General features: G+C 48.1%; 1 protein-coding gene across 11 annotated transcripts in view; it reads left to right on the top strand.

Moving 5' to 3' along the window:
• DAPK2 (death associated protein kinase 2) overlaps positions 1-26820 on the top strand; it is a 132135-nt gene that overhangs the window by 57743 nt on the left and 47572 nt on the right. For all 11 annotated transcript variants that reach the window (XM_027570888.2, XM_035728049.1, XM_035728048.1 and 8 more), the window contains one exon: positions 21827-22048. In XM_027570888.2, the coding sequence (XP_027426689.2) occupies positions 21827-22048 (222 nt within the window). The remainder of the gene's footprint in view (positions 1-21826; positions 22049-26820) is intronic.

The raw sequence follows: 26820 nt of genomic DNA, 5'->3' as shown, positions 1-26820 counted from the left end.
TACCCCTCACCCAATTCCACCTAATTCTAATGACATCTTACATACCCCTGGTCTATTTTTCAAAACTAAGAAATCAGCATTAGTACATTATTATTAAGTGCACTCCAGACTTCCCATGGCTTTCACCCGTCTTTCCATTAAGGTCCTTTTTTCCATTCCAGGGCCTCCTCTAGGATACCACCTTGCATTTAGTTGTCATGTCTCCTTAGACACAGAATCACCTGTGGAGTTTTGCCAGAAATTCAAATCTGAATCTGATCAAACCTCTAGACCCAACTACTGATCTGTAGGAAATACAGGGGACAAAAGAACTCTGGTCTGTGACTATTTCTCCCTGTGTTTTTCATGATCTTGAGGAGTTTGAGGAGTGCTGGTCAGGTGTTTGTAGAATATCCCTCGGTTTCGGTTTGTCTGATATTTTCCTCATGAGATTCTGGACTGGGGTGGGGGGAAGAATACCAGAAAGGTGAAGTACCCTTCTTATCACCTGCTAGGAGGGGGTACCTGGCATCAGCATGACTTATCACTGGTGTTGTTAATCTTGATGACTCAGTTAAGGTGTTGTCAGCCACGTTTCTCCACTGGAAGGTTACTGTTTTTCCCTTTCCATACTCTGTTCATGAGTCACTGAGTTTGGCCCACACTCAAGGGGAGGGGAATTTGGCTCTGCCTCATGAAGAGGGGAGTACCTCCATGTATTATTTGGGGTTCTTCTGTAAGGAAGATGAAATAACCTCATTTTAAAGATGAGGAAACAGGCACAGTGGCAAACTAACTCACCTAAGGGATGAATTCTCCATGGACCATAGCAAGCTGTGTCCGCTTAACTTTGTGAATCCCCACCTCCACGCTTGACCAATGTCCCGTGTAGCCTGGTTGCCAGACTTGACCATAAGAATCACTTTGGCTCCCAGTTCACCCTGACATTCGTCACCAGCTCCCAGGATGAATCATGGAGTCCCACCAGCTAGAGATAGACAGGAACATAGAGGCCATCTGACCTACCAATTTCCAAGCTGTGCTCCTTAGAGCCACAGCCTCCCCCGGCTGGGGGCCACCACAGGAGAAAGGGAAAGGGAGATTGAGCACCTGGCTCCTCCACCCCTAGAATTTCTGTTTCCATTGGTTTTACATGTTGGGCTTTACTAGTTAAGATGTTTGGAGATTATGGATCTATGTCAGTCATCTCATTTAAAATGAGGCAGCTAGAGGCGTCTGGGTGGCTCAGTTGGTCAAGCGTCTGACCCTTGATTTCAGCTCAGGTCATGATCTCAGGGTCGTGGGATCGAGCCCCACATCAGGCTCTGTTCTTAGCGGGGAGTCTGCTCGACATACTCTCTCTCTCCCTCTGCTCCTCCCCCCGTGCTCTCTCATTCTCTCTGTCAAATAAATAAATAAATAAATAAATAAATAAATAAATAAATAAATAAATCAATCTTTAAAAATAAATGAGGCAGGGGCACCTGGGTGGCGCAGTCCTTAAGCGCCTGCCTTTGGCTCAGGTCACGATCCCAGGGTGCTGGGATCGAGCCCCGCATCGGACTCTCTCCTCTGCCGGAAGCCTGCTTCTCCCTCCCCCAGTCCCCCTGCTTGTGTTCCTGCTCTCGCTATCTCTCTCTCTGTCAAATAAATAAATAAAATCTTTAAAAAATAAATAAATAAAAATAAATGAGGCAACTAAGGCCCAGAGAGGATGATTGATTTACTTTCCATCACATAGCCGATTAAACCCGGGTTGTTGAACCTCCTCAGGGATCAGTAAAGACACAGGAGTCCTGGTGATGCTGGAAGCATTGGATGCCCTGTAAGGACCTTATCTTACAGTCTGCAACGTGTGTCTAGGTCTCCAGCAGCAATGGCACTGGCTATGATGGGGCACGGTCACGAAGCCTTCCCACGAATGCAGGTTAATTTCCCACTCTTTGGTGGTATTGGTCTTCTGAGTTTTAACACTCAGTCACTGAAGAGGGACAGAACCTCGATATGTGGCCTGGAGGAAGCAGCGGAGAGCCCTCAGGGTTTGTCTGTACCCCTAAAGCGGACAGGCCCCGTCCTCTCTCCCAAGCCAGTTCCTCCCCACCTCATCTCCTTGCATCCATCCCTGCCCTCAGCCTCCCAGCCTAGGCCCCATTCCTACTAATTCCTGCTTTGGAGGAGTTGATAAGGGATTTGGCCATAACCCTACCCCATCACCTCATCACCTCCAGCAACACACACACACACACACACACACACACACACACCCTCTGCTACCAGTTTCATTAGCTGGATGATTCTCTGTTAAAAAGCTCCAGAACTGTAAGGAATACCGCTTTAAAGAAATGCGGTGTGGGGGCAGAGGCCCCCGAACTCTTACCAACAGTGGCCCACTGCCTCTGTTTGTGAGACCCACGGAACTGGTCCATGTGTTTGCTTGGCCTTTTGCAGTTTACAAAGTGTGTTCACTTCCCTTTTCATGTGTGGGCCTCACAGCAGCCTCCCGTAGGCAGGGAGTACCCTCATTTTACAGACGAGGAACCAGAGGCTGAGAGGTTTATGACTTATCCCAAGTATGACAGCTCTCTTGAGGGAGATGGTACCAGATCCCAGGCCACCTGACTCCTGGGATCACATATCCCAGCTGTAGATAAGTGGCTGTAGGGTCCCAGGATGGGTGCTCTGCCTGTGCAGGCCTGTCCTAAAAGTCTACAATCACCTGTGACTGAGGGAGAAAGGAGCATTAGGGTTCAGGGGTCCACTGGTGACTTTTGTTTCAGTGGAACAAATAATAAGTAGAAACTTGGGTTGATTGCTCTCTCATGGCCAACTTCCCAGCACAGTCTGGTGATATTCAAGATTGGATCAAACTTGATCCTGCTTGGCTTTCAAAGTGATCAAGATCCTGACTTCCTGTCTCATCATCTCTCCCCAGGCTGCTGACTCTATTTTTTACCAGTTTCCCACTAACCCTAGATGAGGCCATCAAGGTCAGGAGTAAGGCTCTGGAGCCAGTTCTTTTGGGTTTAAATTCCAGCTTTGCCCCTTCCTAGCTGTGTGACTGGAAAATTACTTGCCCTCTCTGAGCTCCAGGAGCCGCCTCATCTGTAAGTGGGACAATCACGATACCTCCCCTATCGGATCGCTAAGAGGACCAAGTGAGTTAACACATTCTAGAATGGCGCCTAGAATATAGCAAGAAATAAATGGTAGCGGTTATTTTTAAAAAAGAGTGAAAAGTCTTTGTAAATGGAGCAAGATATAACTACAAAATAATGAGTGATCGGTTGTTGTTCTTAAATAAACTGGAGAATCTTCCAAGGATGCTGTCAATTCTGAAAATAGTCCTGAAACTCCTTCCTGGAAATTGTCTTCTGTGCCAGATTGCAAACCGTATGAGACAATTGGACACATTATGGTCTCATTCTATGAAACTTCAGTTAACTGTAACCCTCTGCCAAGTGGAATTGTGTGCATGTGTATATGTCTGACCTTTTAAATAGGCAGATTAAAAGAAAACAAGATGGTATCAGGAATCTAGTTTATATTTTAGGGGTAAGGCCCCAGTTTCTCACACCTATACTATAGCTCAGTTTACAGCCCTCTCCACTGACAGATGAAAAGACATGTTCTGACAAATTTGCCACGTCCATCTATCTATCCATCCATCCATTCATTCAAAAACACTTTTTGACAGTTACATGCAAATTACTGTGATAGATGCTATGGAAGACATGATAATAGGAGAACTTGAAGACTTTCAAGATCTGTTAATCTTCAAAAACATATTTGATCAAAGCACATATATACAGGATCTTATTCATTACTAGGGTAGGTGAAGTTGATTCATGTTCCCAACAAGAATGCCCAAATAAGAAAGGAATTTCTGATGAACTCTGTTACTAAAACATTTTTTTAAAGATTTTATTTATTTATTTGACAGAGAGAGAGACAGCGAGAGAGAAAACACAAGCAGGTGGAGTGGGAGAGGGAGAAGCAGACTCCCCGTTGAGCAGGGAGCCCGACACGGGGCTTGATCCCAGCACCCTGGGATCATGACCTGAGCCAAAGGGAGATGCTTAACAACTGAGCCACCCACGCACTCCTGTTACTAAAACATTTTTATTTTTTTTTAAAGATTTTATTTATTTATTTGAGAGAGAGAGAGAATGAGAGATAGAAAGCACGAGAGGGAAAGAGGGTCGGAGGGAGAAACAGACTCCCCGCTGAGCAGGAAGCCCGATGCGGGACTCCATCCCAGGACTCCAGGATCATGACCTGAGCCAAAGGCAGTCGCTTTACCAACTGAGCCACCCAGGCGCCCCTACTAAAACATTTTTAAAAATCAGGTCATCCTTTCCTCCAAACGCTACGTACAGTTAATCCGTGTTGAGCTGTGACATTTCCAACCAGGTGTGGCTCCTGAGTGCCACGTTGGAGGCTGTTGGTGCCATTCTCTCCAAGGCCCCAGTGCTTGGCTCCTCGTCTGTAATCAGAGTCAGTAATGCCTGTCCCCAGGGTCTTCTTAGGGATTTGGTGAATTTGAAATAAAAGAACTCACATAAAACCACTTTGTAAATCATAATGCTACTCTTTAAGAGTCATTTATTGTTATTATTCAAGAAAGGAGTCATTCAACAGATATTTATTAAGTTGTGTTTGCTCATTACTCTGCCTTTACCAAAGTATGAAAACAGTCTCATAGGTCCAGATTTCCAGCAAGAAGGTCCAGAACCAAAGAGAATGTGGAATGAATTTTTAGGTACCCAGGATTCCATTAAGTAGTAGATTGGGGGCTTGCTGTAAGTTTTTCTAAAGTGGTGCTTCTCAAACTTCAATATGTAGGTTACTCGCGTGGGAGTCATGTTGACATGCAGATTCTGATTCAGTAGTGCTGGCATGGGGTCTGAAATTCCGCTTTTCTGACCACCCCCCAGGTGAAGTCAATGCTGCTGGTCCAAAGATCTCACTCTGAGGAGCAGTGTCCTCGGGGAGACAGTGTTCGGTGGTAAGGAAAGGAGAGGCCATGCAGCCCAGGGAGGGAGATTTCCAGGAAGGCTGTGTTGGGAGCTGTGATTGCAATTCTCTGCCCCTCCTTCCTTCCCATCCCCATCTGGTAGAGGCTGTTATCTTCCTGGGTTGTGTCTTTGCTCTGCATTTTAGAGGAAAAAAATGGACATTGTGAGTGCTTGGGGGAAGGAGGGGAAGGAAGGAGATTGCACCATCATGGAGGGTAACTGTCCTATCTAGGTGACAAGCTGCATTTCCTCATGACTGGACAGTGATCTAGAGAGAGCAGAATGAGCCAGTTCCCACCTTCTGTATCCAACGGGCAGCAGAGCAGAATCCAGTGCAGACCAGAACTTTTATCTTTGCCAGTACCGGAAGTGGTTGAAGAATGTTGACTTCAAGTGTTTTGAAGAAGGGAAGGACTGAGGTGTAAGCAATCGGGATGCTCCCACCCTTTCTTTTTGCATCCCTCTGACACATTTCGTCACCCTCTAGTCCCAGCTTGCCAACTCCAGGTGCCCTCATGCTGACCTCTGGCACCCCAAAGACCTCCGCTGTAGGGCCCATCCTGTTCTGCTTTCCCCGAGGTGCCCCAGTTCTCTCCACTCCCAGTTTGTCCCTTCTTTTCCTTTTGCATCAGAATTTCCTTTTTCTTCCCTAGCATGGCTGAATTCTGCAAGTTGGTAGGAAAGTAATCTAATTCAACTAATTTAGGCCTGCATGACTGCCAAGCGAACTAGCTCTTAGTTATTTCTGTTTATATGAGTTGTGGCATAGGTGGATTCCCCCTACTTCTGTCTCACCAGAGTCGGAGCCACAGGAAAGCCTGGTGCTTTGTAGAGGTCTCTTTTGCTATAGATGGTGATACCTCAGGAGTCTGGGTGTGGGAGGAGCTGTGGGGACAAAATGCAGGTATACCTGGTTGCAGGGGTGTCTGTGCAAGGAGCAAGGTTCCCTCTGCCTCCACGGCAGGCACGGAGTAAAAGCAGGAGGCTGTGTTGTAAAGGGGAAGTTTGCTGTAGTGGTGTGTGGTGTCATGCTGAGTCTTATGGGGCTTTCCTGTGTGTGTGTATGTGATTCCACTCTAAGGCCTTCTGTGCAATTTCATTTTTACATAGCCACGGTCATGGGTATTACTTTGCTAAAAATTTAAGAAAGAAATAATGAAAAGAAAAAGAGCTCTGCTACCAGAATAAGTTTGCAAATCCTTGCCATCATAGAAAGTCACAGATCAGGTGCTGAGAGACCCCGGGGTCTCAGGCTGCTCTGCCGTGAATTGCTCTGTGACCTTGGGCAAGCTCTGAGTGTTTGCTCAGCTGTCAGAGGGGTCCTTCCTCTCCCCTGTGGTTTGACCCTGCAGTTCTGTGACCAGCAGCTGTTGGCAGCTGTGGGAGCAGGACTGTCCCTCCCACTCCCCTGCTGTGCCCTGGACAGGCTGGGGTCTGACACCTAGCCTGTGGAACGGCCTGACCCCCAGTCCCAGCGTGGTTGGATAATTCCTCGGCTGAAGCGGCAGGGAGAATCTGACCAAATTACTTTGCATCTTACTTGCCAATGGGATCATGAGAAAGTTCCTTACAGAACAGAGACAGACTGGGTGGGTTGCCAGCAGAGTATACATGCGGTGCTTCTGAGCTGAGTTTAGTCTATGTCCAGGAGGCCCCTACTGTGTACCCCGTGTGAGCTTAGGCGTCCTGGAGGTAAAGAGGGGTTCCACAAAACAGCTCTGCCCTCAGAGAGCATGGGAGAGAAGACACACAGAACGTTTAGTTTAGAAACGAGATTTGTGAGTGTGCCTTCTTCAAATACTTGGTGGTTCTTATGTGAATGAGGAACGGCATCATGTTCTCCCTGCCTCTCTGTGTCCCCAGTGCCTACACTCCAGACTCACTCACACATCTCACACACACTGAGCATTGATAAATGCCAAAAGCACAACAGTGAGCAAGACACCACTGTCCCTGCCTCTTAGGAGTTTATGGCTCCGAAGGATGGGAGGAAGTCATGGCGGGTGGGATTCAGGCAAGCAGACAATCAGAATAGCCCAGGGCAGGAAGAACTGTGGTGAAGGCTGAGTTGTGTACACTGAGGGCACCTGTTGCCACAGTCGTGACAATCTCAGCCGCCCCGACTGCACTTCCTGGCAATTCCCCAGGGTCTGCTCTGGGAGTGGGCCTACCCAACACAGACCCGGGGACCCGGGTAGAGAGCCCTGGTGATCTGGGGACCCTTCTGTGTATGTAAATGAACCTCGCCAGCCAGACCCAGCATCCGGCAGGGGACCCTGCAGAGTCTCTGACCTGCAGGAAATGGTATAGTGGCAGGAGACTTAAGGGAGACAGTCTGTCCCCTGGCTGTCTTGAGCTCTGATGTGTTGAGACGTGGCCTGGCTTCTCACTTGGCTCTGGAGGGAAAGCTGGAACCTGCCAGCTCTCAAGATAAGCCAAGAATGTGCCCGTCTGGCCAGTCTGGGGCCCGTGTGGGGCCCATGTGGGAGCCGGTGACTGCTCTGTTGGCCTATTTCTCTAAGGGTAGAAGTGATTTTCTGAGATTTTGAGGGACAGGAAAGGTCAGCCTGCAACCATGGGTGAAAACGTCTGCTCTGAATCAGGATATTCATTGTCTGATTTACTCATCCTTCACACTCAGAAACCATTCACCGAACAAGAAGGTTATGCCAGGCTCTGTGCTAAGTGTCCTTGGATTTCTCTAATTAAAATTTCTCAACCGTCCTGCAAGTTAAGCGTATTATTTCCATTTTACAAGTGAGGAAGCTGAAGCCCAGAGAGCTAAAACTAAAGTCATATTTATGAGTGTTTACCATATTGACACATGCTGTTCTGAGCCCTTAGATCTGTCACTATGCTTAATCCTCATCACAGCCTATGAGGTGGCTGTCATCCGCATCTTACTGATGAAGAGACAGAGGCACAGAAAACTTAAGAAACCATCCAAGTTTCTAGAGCCAGCTAGTAATGGAACTGGGCTGACATCAGCCTGGGGTCCTTCCCGGATCTGAGCCCCTGTACCCTCAGAGCGCTGCTGGTTTACCTGTGCCCTTCTGTGACTCCAACGTGGGTCACATGTGCAAGGACAAGGCCACACTGAGGCAGCTAGTGAGGGAGGCCTGGTGGGTGGGTTTCTAGAGGGAAGAGGCCATGGGCCGGGGTCTGTTCTAGATTGCAATTTGGGTCGACAGAGGTAAAAATAAATCACATTGGATGCGACACATACCCTTCCTGCATTCTGACAATTAGGCTCAGAGGCAACGTGCCAGGCAGTACCAAATCCTGTAATGACTTAGAGCAGCAGAGTTAGAGGAATTGAGAAGGAGTGGCAGCCTCGAGGGCGCCTGGTAGCTGCTAATTGGGGGTGGTGATGACAGAGGAGGTGGCAAAGCTGCAACTCTGAGCCACTTGCCCAACAGAGTTTCTGGCTTCTGCTGGGGAGACAGGGAGGGGTGGGAGGAGAGTTTGGAGAGAAATCTACTTCCAAGAGGCCTTGGACCTGTTCCCTCCACCCCCACCCCACCTCCAGGCTTGTGGGAGACTGGGTGTGGAGCTAAAGTCAAATCCCTCTGAGGGTGGGGTTGAGGGGTTGGGCCTCCTGTGAGCTGGGGGCCAGAGGGGGATGGGAGTGTCACCATTTTATTCCTGTGGGAAATGCCTCCTGCTCCGAAATCAATCATCTTGGCTATTGGGATCAACTGGAAGTGTTTGGGTGGTTCTCTCTTGGACCTTTAACAGTTTGGGGGCTCCTTTTGCCATCTGTGAAATGGGCCAAGTTCTGTCTTTGCAGGTGTGCTCCCCAGCTCTCTGTCTTTCTCTGTGCTACAGTGATGGCAACACAGAACCACTTACGGTTAGTTCTTCCTGTTCGTGGGTGTTAAAGATTGGAGACAACACAGAATAAGAGGTACATAGACAGAATTGGAAAATAAAGGTAGAAGATCCAAAAGCCACATGCCCTCCAAAGATTATGATTTATCAAATCTATGGTAAGGCCTGGGGATCTGCATTTTGAAGTTTTTATTTATTTATTTGTTTGTTTGTTTATTTACTTATTTATTTATTGAGAGGGGGGGGAGAGTGCAGGGGGAGGGGCAGAGGCAGAGGGAGAGAGAGAATCCCGAGCAGACTCCATGCTGAGCGCAGAGCCTGACATGGCACTTGTCCTCACGACCCACGAGGTTATGACCTGAGCCGAAACCAGGAGTTGGACGCTCAATTGACTGACCCACCCAGGCACCCCATTTTTTAAAAAGATTTTATTTATTTATTTATTTATTTAGAGACAGAGCACGAGTGGGCATATGTATTTTAAAGCAGCTCCCCACATGATTCTGAAACACTCCCAAGTTTGAGAACCACTGGTGTGAAGGAAGGAGGAAGGAAATACACCCAAGATCTAGGCCATCACAGTTGTTGTCACTGACCACCAAGATAACAAAAAGGAAATAAGATAATGTCATTTTCATTTTCTTTTCTTTTTTCATTTTCATTTTCTGAAATGAGGAAGGGTATCAGTTTTTCAGGGTAGACAGACATCTTCATGGTGCTGGTTTCTGAAAGAAAGCCATTATGTGTATCGTGTGACAAAAGACACCAAATGATATGATGGATAATTCGGGGCAGGAGGGATGCTTTGCATCCCTCAAGGGTCTGTTGCACCAGTCGCCCCCGCAGCTATGGCCCCTGCAGGGGGTATCAGGCCCACTCTGCATTAGGACTTGCTCACCGTGAGATGGCTTCCCTTCCTGCAATCAGCTGGGAGGGTGGGGGGCATTGCCAGGAGGAAAAGTGAGGTGACTTTGAAGAAAGGAGCAGGTGTGGGGGATGAGAGATCGTGGTGGTTCTCCTGGGCCTGTGCAGTAAGTTTGAAGGTATAACCTGAATTGAGTGCCTAGTGACCAACCAAGTGAAGAGTTTCACCCAAGGCACAGGGCACTTCCCTTCACGGTGCCCCTAAAGCATAGCATCTGGGTGATTGAAGTGACAGGAGGAGGGAGAGTTAAAGGGGAAAAACTGGTTAACACCACCTGATGCTGAGGAGACCTGAAGCTCCTTTGTAGGCAATACAATCAGTTGGGGAAAATATTTGCAACATATGTGACAAATGGTTAATACCACAAACATATAAAGAGCTTGCATAAACACTAAGGGAAAGGCAAACTCTCCAGTAGAAAAATTAGCAAAGCATATGTGAGTATGCAGTTCAGATCACCCATAAACATAGGTAAAGATGTTCATTCTCACTAATAATCAATTATGAGTTAATTACCTTCTTTTTACAAGTTAATTAACTTAATTCAAGTTAAAACAACAATGAGATAATTATCTTTTGTGTATCTAAATGGTAAAGCTGAAAAAAATAATGAGCCAGTATTTGGCAAGATGCATGTAGGGTGGGGAACGCAGGGGCTGACAATATTTATGGCTGTTCGGAGTCTTAGTAGCACAGTCTTTCTGGAGGATAATTTGTCAGCATGAAAAACCTTAAGAATCTACATAACTTTGGCTAAGGATTCTATTTCCTGGAATTTATCTTAAGGAAAGAAAATCAGGGATGTATACAAAGATTTATATGTAAGGGTATTTAGAGCAGTGTTATTAATTACATTAAAACTTGGAGGTAATTATAAATGTCCAAAATTAAGAATTTGCTTTTAAAACCATGGTTTATCTGTATGATGGGATATTATGTTGCCATTTAAAATCAGGTAGTAAAATAATTTTTAATTATGTAGAAAAATGTGAAGTGGATATATTGTTAAGTAAAGCATGTAAAAAAGCAGGTTCCAAAATAGTACTTATGGTGTCATTCCAGTTACATTTAAAAAATATTAAGAAACAAATAGAAAAGACTATATGATGCGCTGAAAAAATCCAGAGAGCAAACACCAAATGACAACAATGATTATCTCAGGAAGGCGTGATTAAGGACAGTTTTTAGCCTCCTTTTTGTGCTTTTCTGTTTTCTTTCTTTTCTCTTAGATAATGAGCATGCTGCTTTTGTAATCAAAAGAAAGTACCAGGAACATGTTCTTTTTTAAGCGAATCTGCCAGTAAGGGCTCCTGCTACACTGAAGGCTGGCTGTGGGTGATAAACTTCACCACCCTTCCTGCTGCCTCAGTTTAAATCTTCCTTTCTCCAATCTCTGCATCCTCGCCAACATCTGTTTCCTGAGTTGTTAATCCTAGCCCTTGTGTGAGGTGGTATCTCATTGTGGTTTTGGTTTGTGTTTCCCTGATGCCGAGTGATGTTGAGCTTTTTTTCATGTGTCTGTTAGCCATTTGGATGCGGAGAAAGGGGAACCCTCCTACACTGTTGGTGGGAATGCAAGCTGGTGCAACCACTCTGGAAACAGTATGGAGGTTCCTCAAACAGTTGAAAATAGAGCTACCCTACAACCCAGCAATTGCACTACTAAGTGTTTATCCACAGGATGCAAACGTAGTGATTCGAAGGGGCACATGCACCCCTATGTTTATAGCAGCAACGTCCACAATAGCCAAACTCTGGAAAGAGCCCAGATGTCCAGTGACAGACGAATGGATAAAGAAGAGGTGGTATATATCTACAATGGAATACTACCCAGCCATCAAAAATAATGATACCTTGCCATTTGTAGTAATGTGGTTGGAACTAGAGGGTATTATGCTAAGTGAAATAAGTCAAAGACAAATACCATATGATTTCACTCCTGTGTGGAATTTAAGAAACAAAACATGAACATAGGGGAAGGGAAGGAAAAAGAAAATTAGATAAAGACAGAGAGGGAGGCAAACCATAAGGGAGTCTTAACTCTAGGAAACAAAGTGGGTTGCTGGAGGGGAGGGGAGGGGGGCTGGGGTAATGGGCATTAAAGAGGGCACTTGATGGAATGAGCACTGGGTGTTATATGCAACTGATGAATCACTAAATTCCACCCCAGAAACTAATAATACAGTATATTTTAACTAAATTGAATTTAAGTAGAGAATTTTAAAAAAAGAAAAAAAAAGCATTTTCCTTTCTGTAGGCACTGACTGCCTCCCTGCTGCGTGCTCAGTGCTGAGTGCGGTCTGTGAGAGTTCTCACTCTCCAGGCTCTTAGGGGCTGGTTAGTGGTGAAGGGCTAAGGTGCATGCCCATTTGCTATAGAAATGCCTTTGGCCTTTGGTGTGTTCAGCATTTTGATGTTAATATAAAGATCGCTTAGGGGCATCTTGCTGAGAGTGCCTGAGATCTGCTTTCCTTACCTGAAGCCCTAATACCCTGCTTTGGAAATTGACTTGGTTAACCTGTGACTAAGTCTCAGTAGCCTCAACCCATGGCTGAGCCCTGTGCAGAGGGAAATGCAGAAGTCACCCTCTCTGTCTCAAGCTGATAGATCCATGTGACATACTGGCCTATATCAGAGAATCCTAAGAGGGCGAGCTGGGGTGGAGGTAGGGACCTGAATGAGACATCGGGTCCAACGCTTCATTTTTTCAGATGAGAAAACTGAGGCCCCAAGAGAGAAGAGAACTTGGTAGTTGGTGACAGACCCAGGACTCTTAACCTTGTGCTCTGCCCACATTCATAGCCCTGAGTGTTTGGGAGATGTGATCTGAGACATTGTCAAGTAATGGCAAGGAGGCAAACTTTGGGATAAAAAATTCACCAAAATTCTGAGAAACAGAGGATGGCAAGGAACTGAGTGAATCATTGAAGAACTTGCAACAAGAATTCCTAGGACATTAAGATCCAGGGGCGCCTGGGTGGCTCAGTCAGTTAAGCGTCTGCCTTCAGCTCAGGTTATGAACCCAGGTCCCGGGATGGAGCCCTGCATCGGGCTCCCTGTTCAGTGGGAAGTCTGCTTCTCCCTCTCCCTCTGCCCCTCCTCCCTTGTCATTCTTTCTCTCTCAAATAAATAAGTAAATAAAATCTAAAAAAAAAAAAAAAAGATCCAGTGGTACAGAAGGGAACCAACAAGAAATAACTGGTCATGATTGGTTCACACACCCACATTCACTTACACAGACACACATAGTCAGTTCTTTGCAGAGCCACTTGTTTGATGTGTTATTTAGGAAAGTGGAAAGACCTTTTTATCTCCGAGGAATTTCTCCACTTGCCCACTGTGGGCCTAAACTTGCCACCTTGAAGCCCCTCTTGGTCAAGGATGCTGTTAAAATGTGAATGTGTTGCCTTGGAAGGAGATCAGGTAACCCTTGGGAATCCTTTATCACTTTCTGTGAATTATGGAAAGGATCCCAGAGTGATGTGGGCCTCGGGGAGGTGAACGTTCACAGGAGACAGGGTGGGCACAGAACTCTGCACCAGAGGGGAGGTCGAGACTGGCAAGTTGGGAGGGAGGGATTATAGAAGATAGACTGCTCATTTCACCGTTTCCCGAGGATGGCCCTGTACCCCCACAGGAATAGCAGAACCTCAGCCATCTTGGATTTTTCTGTCTTCCTTTGCAGTCCCAGTCTTGCTCTGCACCGTGAGCTCATGCTTAAGGTCTCATCTGTTATGGTCCGGCCTCTTGGGCTTTGCCAGGCTTCAAAGGCCAATTGGCTGACGTTTCTAGGAGCAAGCTAGCTGACCTGTTCTGTTGAAGTTCTTTCACTGATCAAACATACATCTGATTATCAGGAACCAGGTGGTAAGAAGGGGGCCCAGCCCAAGTGAACATCGCTGTTGGCTGACCACTTGTTCTCCCCTCCCCTCCGCTCCCACAAAGAGGAGAGGAAAGGGCAAATGTAGCTTTCTAATGTATTTCCTCGACAAAGTGGCCACTTTGCCACTTGCCAGCAAGGAAGTGAAGTAGAGAGGTGGTGACTTGGGGCCTCCACAGAATAGAGCATTCGTGTCTCTCTTCTCTGCTTCTCCAACTTTGGTGAGTGGTTTTCCCTTTGCCTGTCTGGATCCAGTGTGTTCTGCCAGGTCTGGTTCAAATCCTGCTAGCTCCATAAGGCTTCCGCTGACACCCTGTCAGCTGGTACTTGTCCTTCTCTGCAGTTTCTGTTTGCCCACTCACTTGACCCTGAGGCAGATATCTCGTACACACCCATGCCATGTTTCTTTTTCCACTAGTGTGTGTCTCATCTCCCCAGTAAGCCTTGCAAGTTGTGGGGTGTGTCATGCTTAGAGCACTTAGGACACTGACCAATAAATGAGGAATGGAGGAATGAATGAGAGAATGGATGGATAGGCGAATGGGAACTCAGGTGGATGGTGGGGATGGTGTGGGGGGGCGGGGAGCTAGGCAGGTGAGTGGGTGGAAGGCTCCAAGCCCAACACTGTATTATGTAACCTACATCATGTCAGCGTCCAGAACCTAGACTCTACACTAAGAGATATGCCAGAGGACACTGAGCTGTATTTTCAGTCAAAACCGTTCTCTATATAGCCAAGTCCCCCTTAAGTCAGGCCTCCCTTATTTCAGGTCTTGGACTTGTGGGCTCAGGTTCATTTGACAACAGCATCAAAAGGTGATAGATTCCGAAAAGTAATCATACCTCAGCCTGACTTGGCTATGCTCAACAATTCCTTCCTTTTTGTGCTTTAGGAGTTTTTTTTTTTGGACAGGAAAAAAAAAGGCCAGAGGAAGGAAGTTAGTCTGCAGGGAATCCAGTGAGCTAACCCATGAGCCCAGCTACTGTGGACCAGTATGAGCAGACCCTGTGACTCTGTGGACGGGGCCACCGGTAGGTCAGGCCTCGGCTCCCTGGACACTTGTGGTCCCTGATTCTTATCTTCTGTGTATGCCTTACTGTTGACCCTGAGCTTGGCTTGGTTGGAGTGACTTCCTGAAAGACTAGATAATAATTTTGAGAATGTTTTCTGCTTATCTCTCTCACTCTCTCTCTCTCTCTCTTTTTTTTTTTTTTCCATTTACAGTTTGGAACTGTTTAGGGATCAGCAAAGGGCATGTTGCCACGTTGTACAGTGTACTTCTCAGATTGTGTTTCCTGGAGCTCTCGGGGTTCTATGAAGCCTGTTAGGCATTAGGGGGTGGGCTCTGAGTCGGTGGGTTCCCCGTGCCCCTCCCCCCAAAGAAGCACTGTTTTTTATCTTTTTTACCTGCTGGGCTTCTGTGCAAGATGTATTGGAGAGAGGGTTCCACACCTCAAGCAAATTTAAGCACCGATGTCAGAAGACTACAAAGGTGTTGGCAACATGGTCAGAGAGGAGAAGCGGCTTCATCAGCCAGCAGGCTTGGCTCACTAGCTGGGAGAAAGGGCAGTTTGAAGGGCTCTGGGCACTCTTGTGTTTGCAGGTCTGGTGCTGATGTTTCTGTCTGCTCCAGAGTCTCCGCTTGCCTCGGGCTGGTTTGGATGCTGCTCCTGTATGCCTCACACTCTTTGCTTGCCCACCTAGTTCTTGATGTGCTGCCCACTTGGCTTTGGGTGAATTTTTGCTCCTTACCCTTATCCCTGTGACCTGGAATTCTGACCTGCTTCTTGCTCTGATTTCCGGTAACTTTATATTTCTTCACCCTATTTTGGCTTCCCGGCTATCTGGTTTCTTGCCTTGTCCTTGAGTAACTGCGTCCCAGGTGTGTTCTGTGTTCCTGGATCCTGGCATCACCTGGGAACTCTGCTTTTCATCTGCCATGGTCCGCCCCCCCCCCCCGCCCCAGCCCTATCTATATTTGTAAGCTGGGATCTGAGGATGCAGTTTGTTGGGGCTGAGTTGGGTTCAAGGACAGGCTGGGATTGGAACATGGGGACCCGGATCTGGATGTGGCGATCCAGTAGATGGAAAGGAAAAAGACTTTATATCCATGGAGAGGTCACACTTCACATAGTGCTTCTATACACGGGTCTCATTTCATTCTCATTACAATCTGGTGAGACTGGGACATTCTTATGTCTATCTTCACACACAAAGGATGTGATTTACTGAAGGTAGAACTGAAAATAGAACCTGGGTCTTTGGGCTCTAAATCCTGGGCTAGGGCAGAGGAGATAAGAACAGGTTGAGTGCTAAGGCAGTGAGGAGAAGGATCTTGTTCATGGGAATTAGGAGTAGCCTGAGTAGGGGTTGGATGTATTGGTAATAGGAGGGAGCTAAGAGGCAAGGCAGCCACAGAGGTCCCACAGTCAAAGGTGGCCAGGCAGAGGGGTGAGGAGGGGCTCCACGACACCATCCCCAGACAGGCTGTTGCCGTGGGATCAGGGTGTGAGTCCTCTGGGATCAGGCTGATCTGGTTCCTACAGACTACAGATTTGAACTGCCTTTTTTTAAAATAAAAAAAAAAGATTTTATTTATTTATTTTGAGAGAGCGTTTGAGAGAGACAGAGCATGTGCTGGGGGAGGGGCAGAGGGAGAGAGAGAACCTCAAACAGACTCCACAAGCAGCCTCTGTGCTGAGCACAGAGCCTGATGTGGGGCTCAGTCTCACCACCCTGAGATCATGACCTGAGCCAAAATCAAGAGTCGGATGCTTAACTGACTGAACCACCCAGGCGCCCCATGGCCCATGCCTTTGAGACATGTTAGCTGGAGGGCCCATTCCCTCACCTGCTGAGCTGCACTTGGAGTGGCCTTGACTGGGAAGCATCTAAGCATTATCCCTGCTCCATGGCCCTGAAAACTTGCAGGGTAATTCCAGAGGAATCGTGGCTTGTTGTTCTGCGGTGTGGGGAGAGGAACTATCCTGACCGCTTGGGGGAACCGGGAGGAGGAACCTGGTCTCCCCATCCCTGTGCCTTGGAACACTTCCCATTTGCTGCCACTCCTCTCACATGGCATCTCGTCCCTGGGTTTGCATTCTATGCAGTCCTGCCTCCTCTCTACCTTAATAAACTGGTGACTTTCGGTTAGGTTACTAAACTCGTGGACCCTTTAAAGTTGATTGAGAAAGGAAGTGAGTTAGGTCTGCTCTATTCCTAGACCTTACAAAACACCTTAGCAGCCAGCCCCTGGTGGTTGCCAGAGCAAGTCTGGTTGGCTGGGGCTTTACCATGGAAGGTAGGGGTGGGTGGGCAGAGGATTTGGTTTCCTCGATGCAGGTCCTGATGGGTGCATTTTCTTTTGAAAATGAACACCAACAATAAAATGAAATAAAAATAAGTCTGCTTTTTATTTTCACTGTCCATGTGCAATTCTAAATAATATCAGTGATCAAATACTCCTCTCTTCTGGGGTGGGCCCCTCTGCCCACCACTTGGCACACTACTGAGAGTCAGGAGATGTGGTTTCATGTCCAAGCTCCACTGTCAGGGCTGGCTCCCTGGCCAAACCACCAAGTCACTTCCCTTTTCCTCTGTTCTTTTCTGTGAAATGGAACTATGAAGGATACCTGCAAATATTAAAAGAGAGAATAAATATAAAATTAGCTTATAAAGAGAAAAGCTGCATATAAATGTAGTATCCACATTTTTATACAAAATCTAAATGGTATGAGATCTGGGTCATGTTCAGGTTATTTTTCTTTGGCAGTGAAGAATTTGGGGGTGATCGAGCCAGGCTCTTCCATGAAGTTGAGGAGCTGGTGTTGGAGAGGTAACACTGTTTCTGGCACTTAGAAACTGTTCTAGGTTTATGCCTTTTCATCTGATTCTTGGGGAGACAATAGGGCACCCTCCTGGGGTGCCACCCTGGGCCCTGCTGAGTTGCTGAACGAGGCCCATCTGTCTCACTGTCTAGGCAGGTTGCTCCATCTTCCTGGGGTGCTGAATGAGTGAGGAGCTGAGCCCTCTGCCTGGAAAGAGGGGTGTGTTCCTGACTTAATTGCGGGAGAATGTGCTGGCAGAAGTACGGAGACTAGTTTGTGTCTGGTGGATTGCCTGTCCATCACTAAACCATGCTCTGTGGCTTCTGCAACACACACACACACACACACACACACACACACACACACACACACACACACACACACACACACCGCCCCATCACTAAACCATGCTCTGTGACTTCTGCAACACACACACACACACACACACACACACACACACACACACACACACACACACACACACACACACACACACCCCGCCCCATGCCTCCTGCCCTTCTACAGTGCTAGATGGTAAAGGCCTTTCTCAGGCATTGTTAGGATTTCTCCTGTGACATGGGGCTTCCCACTTGACAAGGAAGGAAATTGAAGCCCAGGGAGTTGAACAGGCTGCCCCAGGTCAGGGTAGGGCTCTGACTGGAACCCACAGGGAGAATGAAGGGAAAGTCTTGTACTTCTGTTCAGTTTGTCGTGGGCTCTTTGGAGCTTTCTGACAGAAGCTTTCTGAGGGGAGACCCATCCCGTGAGGCTCTGATGGCAGGACCAGGAATTGATCAGCCTGACTGCCAGCCCTTTGCTGCATGAGACCATGGGTTGGGTATGGACTGTTTGCAGTGTGGGGTGGGGCGGGGCAGGAGGATTGCAACGTGCACGCTTTGCACATGTGTGTCAATGTGCATCTTCTGTCTTGATTTGGAACAGTTCAACGCCAGACCCGTCAAGCAGAAACTGTCCGGGTGGGAGAGACAACACTCCCCCTCCGCCTTCCCGTACTCCCCATCCTCCTTCCCTCGAATGTCAGATCAAAGAACTAAGGGAGAGGGTAATATATGAATACTGAAAAAGACAAGGCATAAAATGAGTGACAGCAGTACAATTTCTTCTCTGTAAAATGCAGAGAATCAGAAGACTGTTGTACCCGGTGCACAGCAGTCACCTGGGAGGTTTTTAAATAGCTCAGTTCCCCGGACGGCAGCCCACCCAGACCCAGGAGATGGGAATCTTTGGGGATAGATGCAGGCAGCCAGGTTTGAAATCCCCTGGGTGATTCGGTGTACAGCCAGTTGAGAACCATTGCTTGAAGGGTTAAAAGAGTTGGTTAACTGCTTAGGACAAAGATATGGCTGTGCACTACAATCATAAGGACTTTTAAAATGACACTGATTCCCTGGCCACATAGTACACACCACGTAAATCAGTGGCTTCTGTGGTGTCTCTAGCTTGGCCTTCCTAGGAGCAATAAACTAGTAAGAGAATAGCTATCATTCCTTAGAGCTGACCGTGGGCCAGCATTGCAGATATTTCCAGTCACCACGATTCCCTAGTAGGGAGTCATGATTCCCATTTTACAGATGAGGAAACCGATGCTCAGAGAAGGTAGCCACTTGCCCCAGGTGACAACGTAAGTTTTCTGAGCCCAAGCCTGTTTGCCCTGGAAGGCTGCTTTTGCTGCCCAAAGCCTCGCAGCCTAGGGGCTGGCCCTCATGGAGCATATTCTCCCCTCTTCCCAGTAATGGCGCAACAAGAAGGGCAAACTCATCAATGGCCCAGGCTCTCCATGGGCTCCCCTTGGACTCCCCAGGGCAGGTTGAGTGGAGGATCCCTCCCCCAGGAAGAGAGGGGAGATGAGTGGTGTTGCTTGGTATTTGGCTTTGTTATTCACCCACTCTCAAAATACCTACTTTTGGTGGGAGGAAATGGCCTGTATATTAGGACTGACCCCCCAGCCACCTCTCATTGCCACAGTTGCTCTCACAAGGAGAAAACTCAACCAGGAAAAGCAAACACTCATTTGCTTTTTTGAGACTTTGAGGAATTTTTAAATCATGTGATATAGAAAAATGCCTCTGTTTCCCTCATAAGTCAAAGTGGGGAGGGGGCTATCTCAAGGTGACTTGAAATATTTCTCTCTGCTTTACAAAAACTCTGCGCCTGCATGTCTGTGTTCTGTAAGCTTAAACAAAATGCTTAAAATCCTTAAGCTTTGGTTTCCCCCTCAGTCGGCTAGAAAGAGTGAGCCCTGTCTGCTCTTAGGGCTGCTGATGCCAGGCCCCTGAGATGTCAGAGAAAAGAAAAACATGGCCGTCCTGACATTGAGACTCACAGTTGCCTCACAGTTGCCTCACAGTTGCCTGGGACTGGAAGCTGAAAGTCAGGTGTTTGCTGTCTCCCACTAAGGGACCCAATGTCCCTGAGGCCCAAAGTAGCTCCAAGGGACCAGCGGTGTTAGAGATCTCACTAACTGTGTTCACTTTGGCTTTGAGAGGCCTGGCTTCACTCCACCTGCGTCATCCCCTCATGTGTAGACAGCTAGGAGCCAATATTCAGGTCGTAAATAGCTGAAACTGTAGACTTAGTAGACAATGTAATATAAATTTGGTTCCATAAAGCCATCGCTGTCCAGCCTATACCAGCCCCCAGGATCTTTCTTCTCTTTCCCCAGAGCTTCCCTTATACCTGTTGTCTGTGCCTTTGGTCCCTGCCCATTATGCCCCTGTACAGAGCCTGGCACAGAGCAGACACTCAGGCAGCACTGAGTGAATGGAGGATGAGGGGATGGAGAGATACGGGAATATGTGTCTGGTGACGTCTCTAAGGTGGTTGCCATAGAATGCTATTTAAGTGTTGGCATATCTATTCCTTGCTTGCTCTACTTGACTTTTTTTTTTTTTTTTCCACTTAGGTTTATTTTGAAGGCTGTCTCACTGAGGATTATTCTAGGAATGGAGTGGTTCAGATGTGATGCTATTTTCTGAGGTTGAGGCAAATATCTGGAGAATTTCATTGTGTGTAACTCTTACCCCAGAGCCACTAAGAGAGTACATCCTGTGTGTGGAATATGGTGCTCCCTTATTAAGCCATTAAGCCGAACCTGAGAACTTTCTGAGTTCTGTCTTAAGCAGTGGCTATTGTGGGTGAAAAAACATGGGGCACTTGTGGAAAATGATGGAAGAGGGGTGGGAGGACCCCAGAAGGGGGGGACCACTGGGCAGTCTCCAGGGACTTCGAGCTGCCCACCCACCCTGCCCACCTGAACTGAGATGGTGAACAGAAGGCTGCTGCCCTTCCCGGTGGAGTGGGCTGTCCTTGGAGCACTGAGAGAAGCTGGCTCAGGGCCACCTGCCATTGGCATGGATGCCATTTCATGGTTGCTGTATTGGTCCCCAGAGTGAAGCATTTCTAGGCTCAAACCTGAAGGGCACGAAGCACAATCTTGACTTCTATAACTACTTAGTGGCTTTGTGGACAGTGGGCTGAGCAAAGGGCTTGGCCATTAACTCTGTGTTGACCTCACACTTGTCACTTGACCTCTCCCGTGCGTCAGTTTTCTAACACTTTACAACCCTGTGGTCCCATTGGCCCTCTCACCATGACAAACTCCCACTTATGGTTATTAACAATGTCAGACTGCCTCCACTCACCCCTGCCTCCACCCGTACCCCACCAACCCAGCCAGCATGTCCTCTGGCCTTGTTGTTACTTTAAGTGCATCACCCTCATCTTTGCTCTGTTCCCTTACTGAGGACCTGCTTCACTCAGGTCATTGAGATTTTATTTGTTGGGAGGAGGTTGGGAGCAAAGGTACAAACATAAGAATATAGGGAATATAGAGAAATCACAATTAAATGGATGAATTTGTACTTGTATCCAGATAAGGCAGACCCAAATGAATAACCGTTACCACTAGTATTTTGACCATGCCGATCTGATCTTTATGTTTTTCCTTTTTAATCTTTACATTACATAGTACAAGTCTCTGGACCCTGTGATTTTACCTAGTGGATACTGGACTTGGGTTCTAACTGAGACTTAGGAACGATGAAGCTGTGTCATCATCGTCAAATCAATAACCTTTCAGAGCCTCAGTGGTCACATCGGTACACTGGAAATGACAGTACTAACATTCATTCCTAGTAAAGGGGGAGGATTCATATGAAAAAAGGGAAGCCCAGGACCTGCCCCATCTCAGCCACGGGTTAACAGGCAGGGGGGGATGCTGGCTGGTGGCGTGACTTGTCCTACCCTCGTAGAATGACTCTGAATTAGTGTGGCCTGGGGGCTGACAACTGGGTCACTTCCTAGACGGACACAGTAACACCCCGATTGTGCCGATCTGTCTCCCCACAGCGGCCAGTTTGCCATTGTGAAGAAGTGCCGAGAGAAAAGCACGGGGCTGGAGTACGCGGCCAAGTTCATCAAAAAGCGGCAGAGCCGGGCCAGCCGGCGCGGCGTGTGCCGGGAGGAGATTGAGCGGGAGGTGAGCATCCTGCGGCAGGTGCTGCACCCCAACGTCATCACGCTGCACGACGTCTTTGAGAACCGCACCGACGTGGTGCTCATCCTTGAGCTGTGAGTGGGTGCTCGGGACCCCTGGCGGGCAGCTAGGGTGGTGGATGGTGCAACCACAGACCCCATAGTGCAGCAGCAAGCAAACCTAAGATCAGCCCAGAGGCAATGAAGTCAGCGGCGGGTGGTTTCCCCTGGTTACCGACACCCCCCCCCCCCCCCCCCGCCCCCGGCCCCGCAACCTGGGTCAAAGGGAGGTGGGTTTGCTGAGTAGCAGGGACAGAGAGCTAGGGTCTAGGTCTGGCTTTCATTGGACCCTGGGGATAAAAGGGAAGCAATGGCTGGTGCTGGGGTCGTTTCCTGGCTGGAGAGCGTGTGGGAGGACGGTGGGGGGCGGGGTGTAAGAAGGCGGTGGGAGGGAAGGAGAGGCTGTCGGGGAGGGGTCTTCTCTATGAGGAGGAGAGAAGCAAACATCTTCCAGGCTCTGCAAAGCCCTTCTCCAGCGCTTTCCTAGGAAAAAAAAAATCCCCGCATTTGTGCTCTTTGATGCCTTCATTATCATAATAATAGATATAATTGAGAGAGCCCTACTGTAAGCCAACCATTTGTCAGGTGCTTCATGTTTGCCATCTGGTTCAGTCCTCACGGAGACTCTTGAGGAAAGTGTCCTATTAACATGGAGGGGTTCCTTTATATTCACTGTACTGAGCACTTCTGTTACCTTACTTAATCTTCCTAACAATCTTCTCACACAGAGGTTCTTATTATCTCCATTTTACAGACAAGAACTTGAGTCCACACAAGCAGCTATGAGCATGAGGTGGCCTTATGCTGGCCTAGCCAGGGAAGATGTCACAGTCTGGTGATACCAAGACTACAGGGGTTGGCCACCTCTTGGTGTCCCTCCTGGAGGTGTGTCCATGGAATGGGGAGATGGGGCTCTGGCAGACAACAGAGTTTGAGTTGGACTGTGGCACAAGTCACAATGGCTGTGTCCAGTCAAGCAGCAAGACCGGTGTTGGGAATGTTCTGAGCCTCAGAGGCATGCATGCATCTGCTGGTTAACAGAGGGGTGGTGGCATTTGTTTGGTAATCCCTGACTTTGTGACCTTGGGCAAGTCACCTCCCTCCTTTGAGCTTCAGCTGTCATCTGTACATGCGGCGGCCATCCTCAGCCTGCCTACAGGTTGGATGGACCACCTGACATTTGAAATAATTCTAATTTGAGAGCTAAGCCCTTGTCTTACCAGGATATAGATTTATGTAGCAGATGGGCATTTGCATACTCTTGCATTTGATGCTTAAATTATCCATCTCACTGTTTAAATGCATAGGCCCACCCGTGCTATTCCTTTCTCACTCCAGCGTCTTCCACGTCTCTCCCGTGGACCTCTCAGTCAGTTGCACTAGTTGGCGTAGACACTGCCTGACTCAGCAAGCCTGGGGGCGTCCCCCAGGGGTGGTCAGCCATGTGGACAGCCCAAGGTGCGGCATGCCGTGGGGCTCAGGGTCAGCAGTGGGCACACTAGTTCCCAGCAGAGTGACAAGCCCACCTCTCCTGGGAAGGCGAGGCCACTGCCTTAAAAAACTTTCCAGCAACTGAAAAGAAATTACATTCATAATCCTACCACCCAAACAAAACACCCATTTGTGTTTTCTGTGGTTCCTCTCAGTCTTATCCATTTGTATACAATCATTGCACTTGTACAATTTCTTGCTCTACTTCTCCCCCCTCAGTTAGCTAATTTCACAAAAAGGTTTTTTCTTTTAACTGAGGGTTTCATGTTTCATTGAATCACATACTTGTATATCCCTATTGTTGGACATTTGGTTTTTATTTCCACAGCTTTTAACCATTACAGATTTTATTGCCATAAAACAAATTTCTTCCATAATTTCCCACTTTTCTTTTGAATTAATCCTTTCGGATCAATCCCCAGGAAGGGGATGACCAGGCTGACGTTTGTGGGGCTCTTGATATCCTTACTTTCACAGGACAGTGTTAGTCAACCAGCATGACCTACAATATAGGAACATTCCTATTTGCCTGCAGCCTTGCCAGCCCTGGGTCATTTGTTTTAGAGCAGGATTCATTATTTATTGACCTTTGTAGTTATAAAATGATTCTTTCTTGTCATTTTTATTTTTATAAAATTAAAGAATTTTATTCTTTAATTGCTTGGGAAATCGCCTGCTTTTCCCTGCTCGTAGAACCCTAGGAGTTGGGGTCTGGGATGCTCTTGAGATGTCCGTGTTCCTCCCCGCAAGGCTCGTGGTCAGCAACGGTTATGTGCCCTCTCCTAGTAAGCTGTCACTGTCCACACCGCCAGTTGCACACTGGTGTCTTGCATGAGCTGCCATGCTTGCTCAGATCTGTGTATTCATAGTTTCTCTGTCTCCTCCTTCTCTTTCAAGCTGTCTCATGTTCTCAGGGTGCCTGTCTAGGGAGTGCTAGGGATTGCCAAGGCCCTGCTCAAACCATACATGCCCGGGGTCTGAGAGGGAGGACCTCCTGAGAGAGAAGGGCTTTTCGTGGGCTTTTGTGTTTGGACTTGGTGACCCCTGTTGGGCTGATCAGCAGCCTTTGGCTGCCCGGTCCTCATGGTGCCCTAATAGGTCAGTGGGTTTGCCCAGTGGGGAAACATGAGTATTAGTGCCCGCCTGTTCCGTTGAAATGGCAGGTTTTGTGGATGGGCCTACCCCAGTCCCATTGCCCCTCTTAGACACTGTGGTCTGATGCCAGGCATGCTCTGCTTTCTGCTAAAGTGACCAGTACTCAGAGGACATGCCCAGCCCTGATTTGAGTCCCTTTTAGCTGTTGTTACCCTATCCATGACCTCCTTAGCAGCAGCTGCCTCTGGTTCAGGGCTGTTGAAGGCAAGGATGGGAAGTATTCAGTTTTTCCATATAAGTTGACTTCTGTAGAGCATAAAGATTGTTTTCAAAATCCCAGTAGATTAACTCATGTCATATGTGGAGCGTGCTCTGGAAAATGTAAGTCAGTCCTGGGAGGGTTGGACAGGCCTTCCATCCAGGCCCGTGACGGCTCTGGGGCCTCCCCGACTCCCAGCGAACAGAAGGCAAGAGCCTGGGAGAGTGGCCTGGCAGAACACCCCCAGGGTGTCGCCAGTGCTTCCCAGTGCCCCCAGTTGAGTGTGGCTTCCTCGGCCTGAGCCGCTCCAGCAGCATTCTTCCCTAATCGCTGCCTACGCAGGTCGTCTCAGCACACGTTCACAAAAGAGTCAGAAAAGTGTTTCTAGCAGGCAGAGCAACCTGCGAGGAGGAAGATCAGCTGAGTGGGAAGGGGACTGATCCCGGGGATGCTGAGAGGAGAGCAGAAGAGGCTCAGACTGTTAGGTTTTGCTTTTCATCTTTAAGCTAAAGAGGTTTGGGATGCGAGAGGGGAGACATTTGGGAGGAGACAGGGAGCTCCAGGGAAGAGGTTTTGGGGCTGAGAAACCCTTGGGAAAAGCTATGTCAGGGGGAAAATGAACAAAACCTTGAGGAGAGCTGCCTGAGCATGGATGTGAGTGTCCCCAGCCTGGGTGTCCGGACTTGGACATTTACCCCAGTGGGCTCATCCGCCTCCCACCTTTCCAGGACTCTGGGGGAGATTCTGAGGACCTTTGTGGCTATTCCTTTCTTTATCCAAAGGAGACCATGTCTTAACCTGGTCTCCTGCCCAGATCACACCGGCAAACGGAGTGGCTGATTACTGCCTCCCAAAGTCCTCACCCAGCCTGGGCCTTCACATCGGCGGCTCTGGGTGACAGGACACATCCCCATTATCATGAGATTCTTTTACACTTAGGCAGCATCCTATTTAAGGTAGGAAGGGTAGGGTGTGCCTGAGGCCACAGCTTCACAGGACCCAGCAGGGGCTGGAAGGGCAGAAAACCAGGGCCAGGCGGTGTTCTGTGTTTCAGAGGGGGACACTGTGGATTTGAACATTTGCACAGGGCTCCAGGCAGGTCTCTTGCCGATGCCAAGGTGTCCCTTCTCTATGATATAGAATATTCTATATCATGTTGATAGTTTTAATGCTTTTTTCCCCCTTTGTTCTTTTATCCGCCTACCTTCTATTGAATGCCTCTGTTACACAAGGTGTTGTGGAAGCAAAGATAACCTAGCTGGGGAGAGAGACAGGCAGCTAAAAACAGCGTGGTATGATTAGGGCTCGGATATGAGTGCGGCTGAAGGGGATGTGTGAGCACCACCCACTACTTGGGGTGGCTTTGAACTTTCCTCATTGCACCAACTCAGGCTTTATAATGGGGAGACAGTGCAGTGAGAAAGCCACATGGTGGACTGGGGCTGAGAAGATCTGGCTCTAAATCCTATTTCTGTGACTGACTGTGTGACCTTGGGCAAGTCACTTGGCTCCCTTGGCACCTCGGTTTCTCATTTGAAAAATCAGGACAGAAGTTCCATGTACCCCTCCGGGGGGATGTGAATCTCAAGGGAGAGAATGCTTGGGGAAGCACATTGCACAGGCGGCAAACTTAGAGTAAACCCGGAATCAAATGCCCTTCCACCACTACCATGCCTGATATCGATATGGTGCATGGTATTTCCTTCCAGGACTTTACCAAGGGTCTCATAGCACTTGTCCAACTCTACAGCAAGATTACGCCCTCCTGGGGGCAATAGGCTGGGTTTTTCCCTCATTCCTGTGTTGTTTTTTTTTTTCACTCTTTTTTTTTTAAAGGTTTATTTACTCACTTGAGAGAGAGAGAGACAGAGTGCGTGAGCAGGGGGAGGGGCAGAAGGAGAGGGGAGGCAGACTCCCCGCTGAGCGCAGAGCCTGATGCAGGGCTTGCTCCCACCACCCCGAG

The sequence above is a fragment of the Zalophus californianus genome, chromosome 6 (genome assembly GCF_009762305.2).
Source record: "Zalophus californianus isolate mZalCal1 chromosome 6, mZalCal1.pri.v2, whole genome shotgun sequence".
NCBI lineage: Eukaryota > Metazoa > Chordata > Mammalia > Carnivora > Otariidae > Zalophus > Zalophus californianus.
Note: the sequence above shows the minus strand (reverse complement) of the source record. Positions and strands in the feature narration are given on the sequence as shown.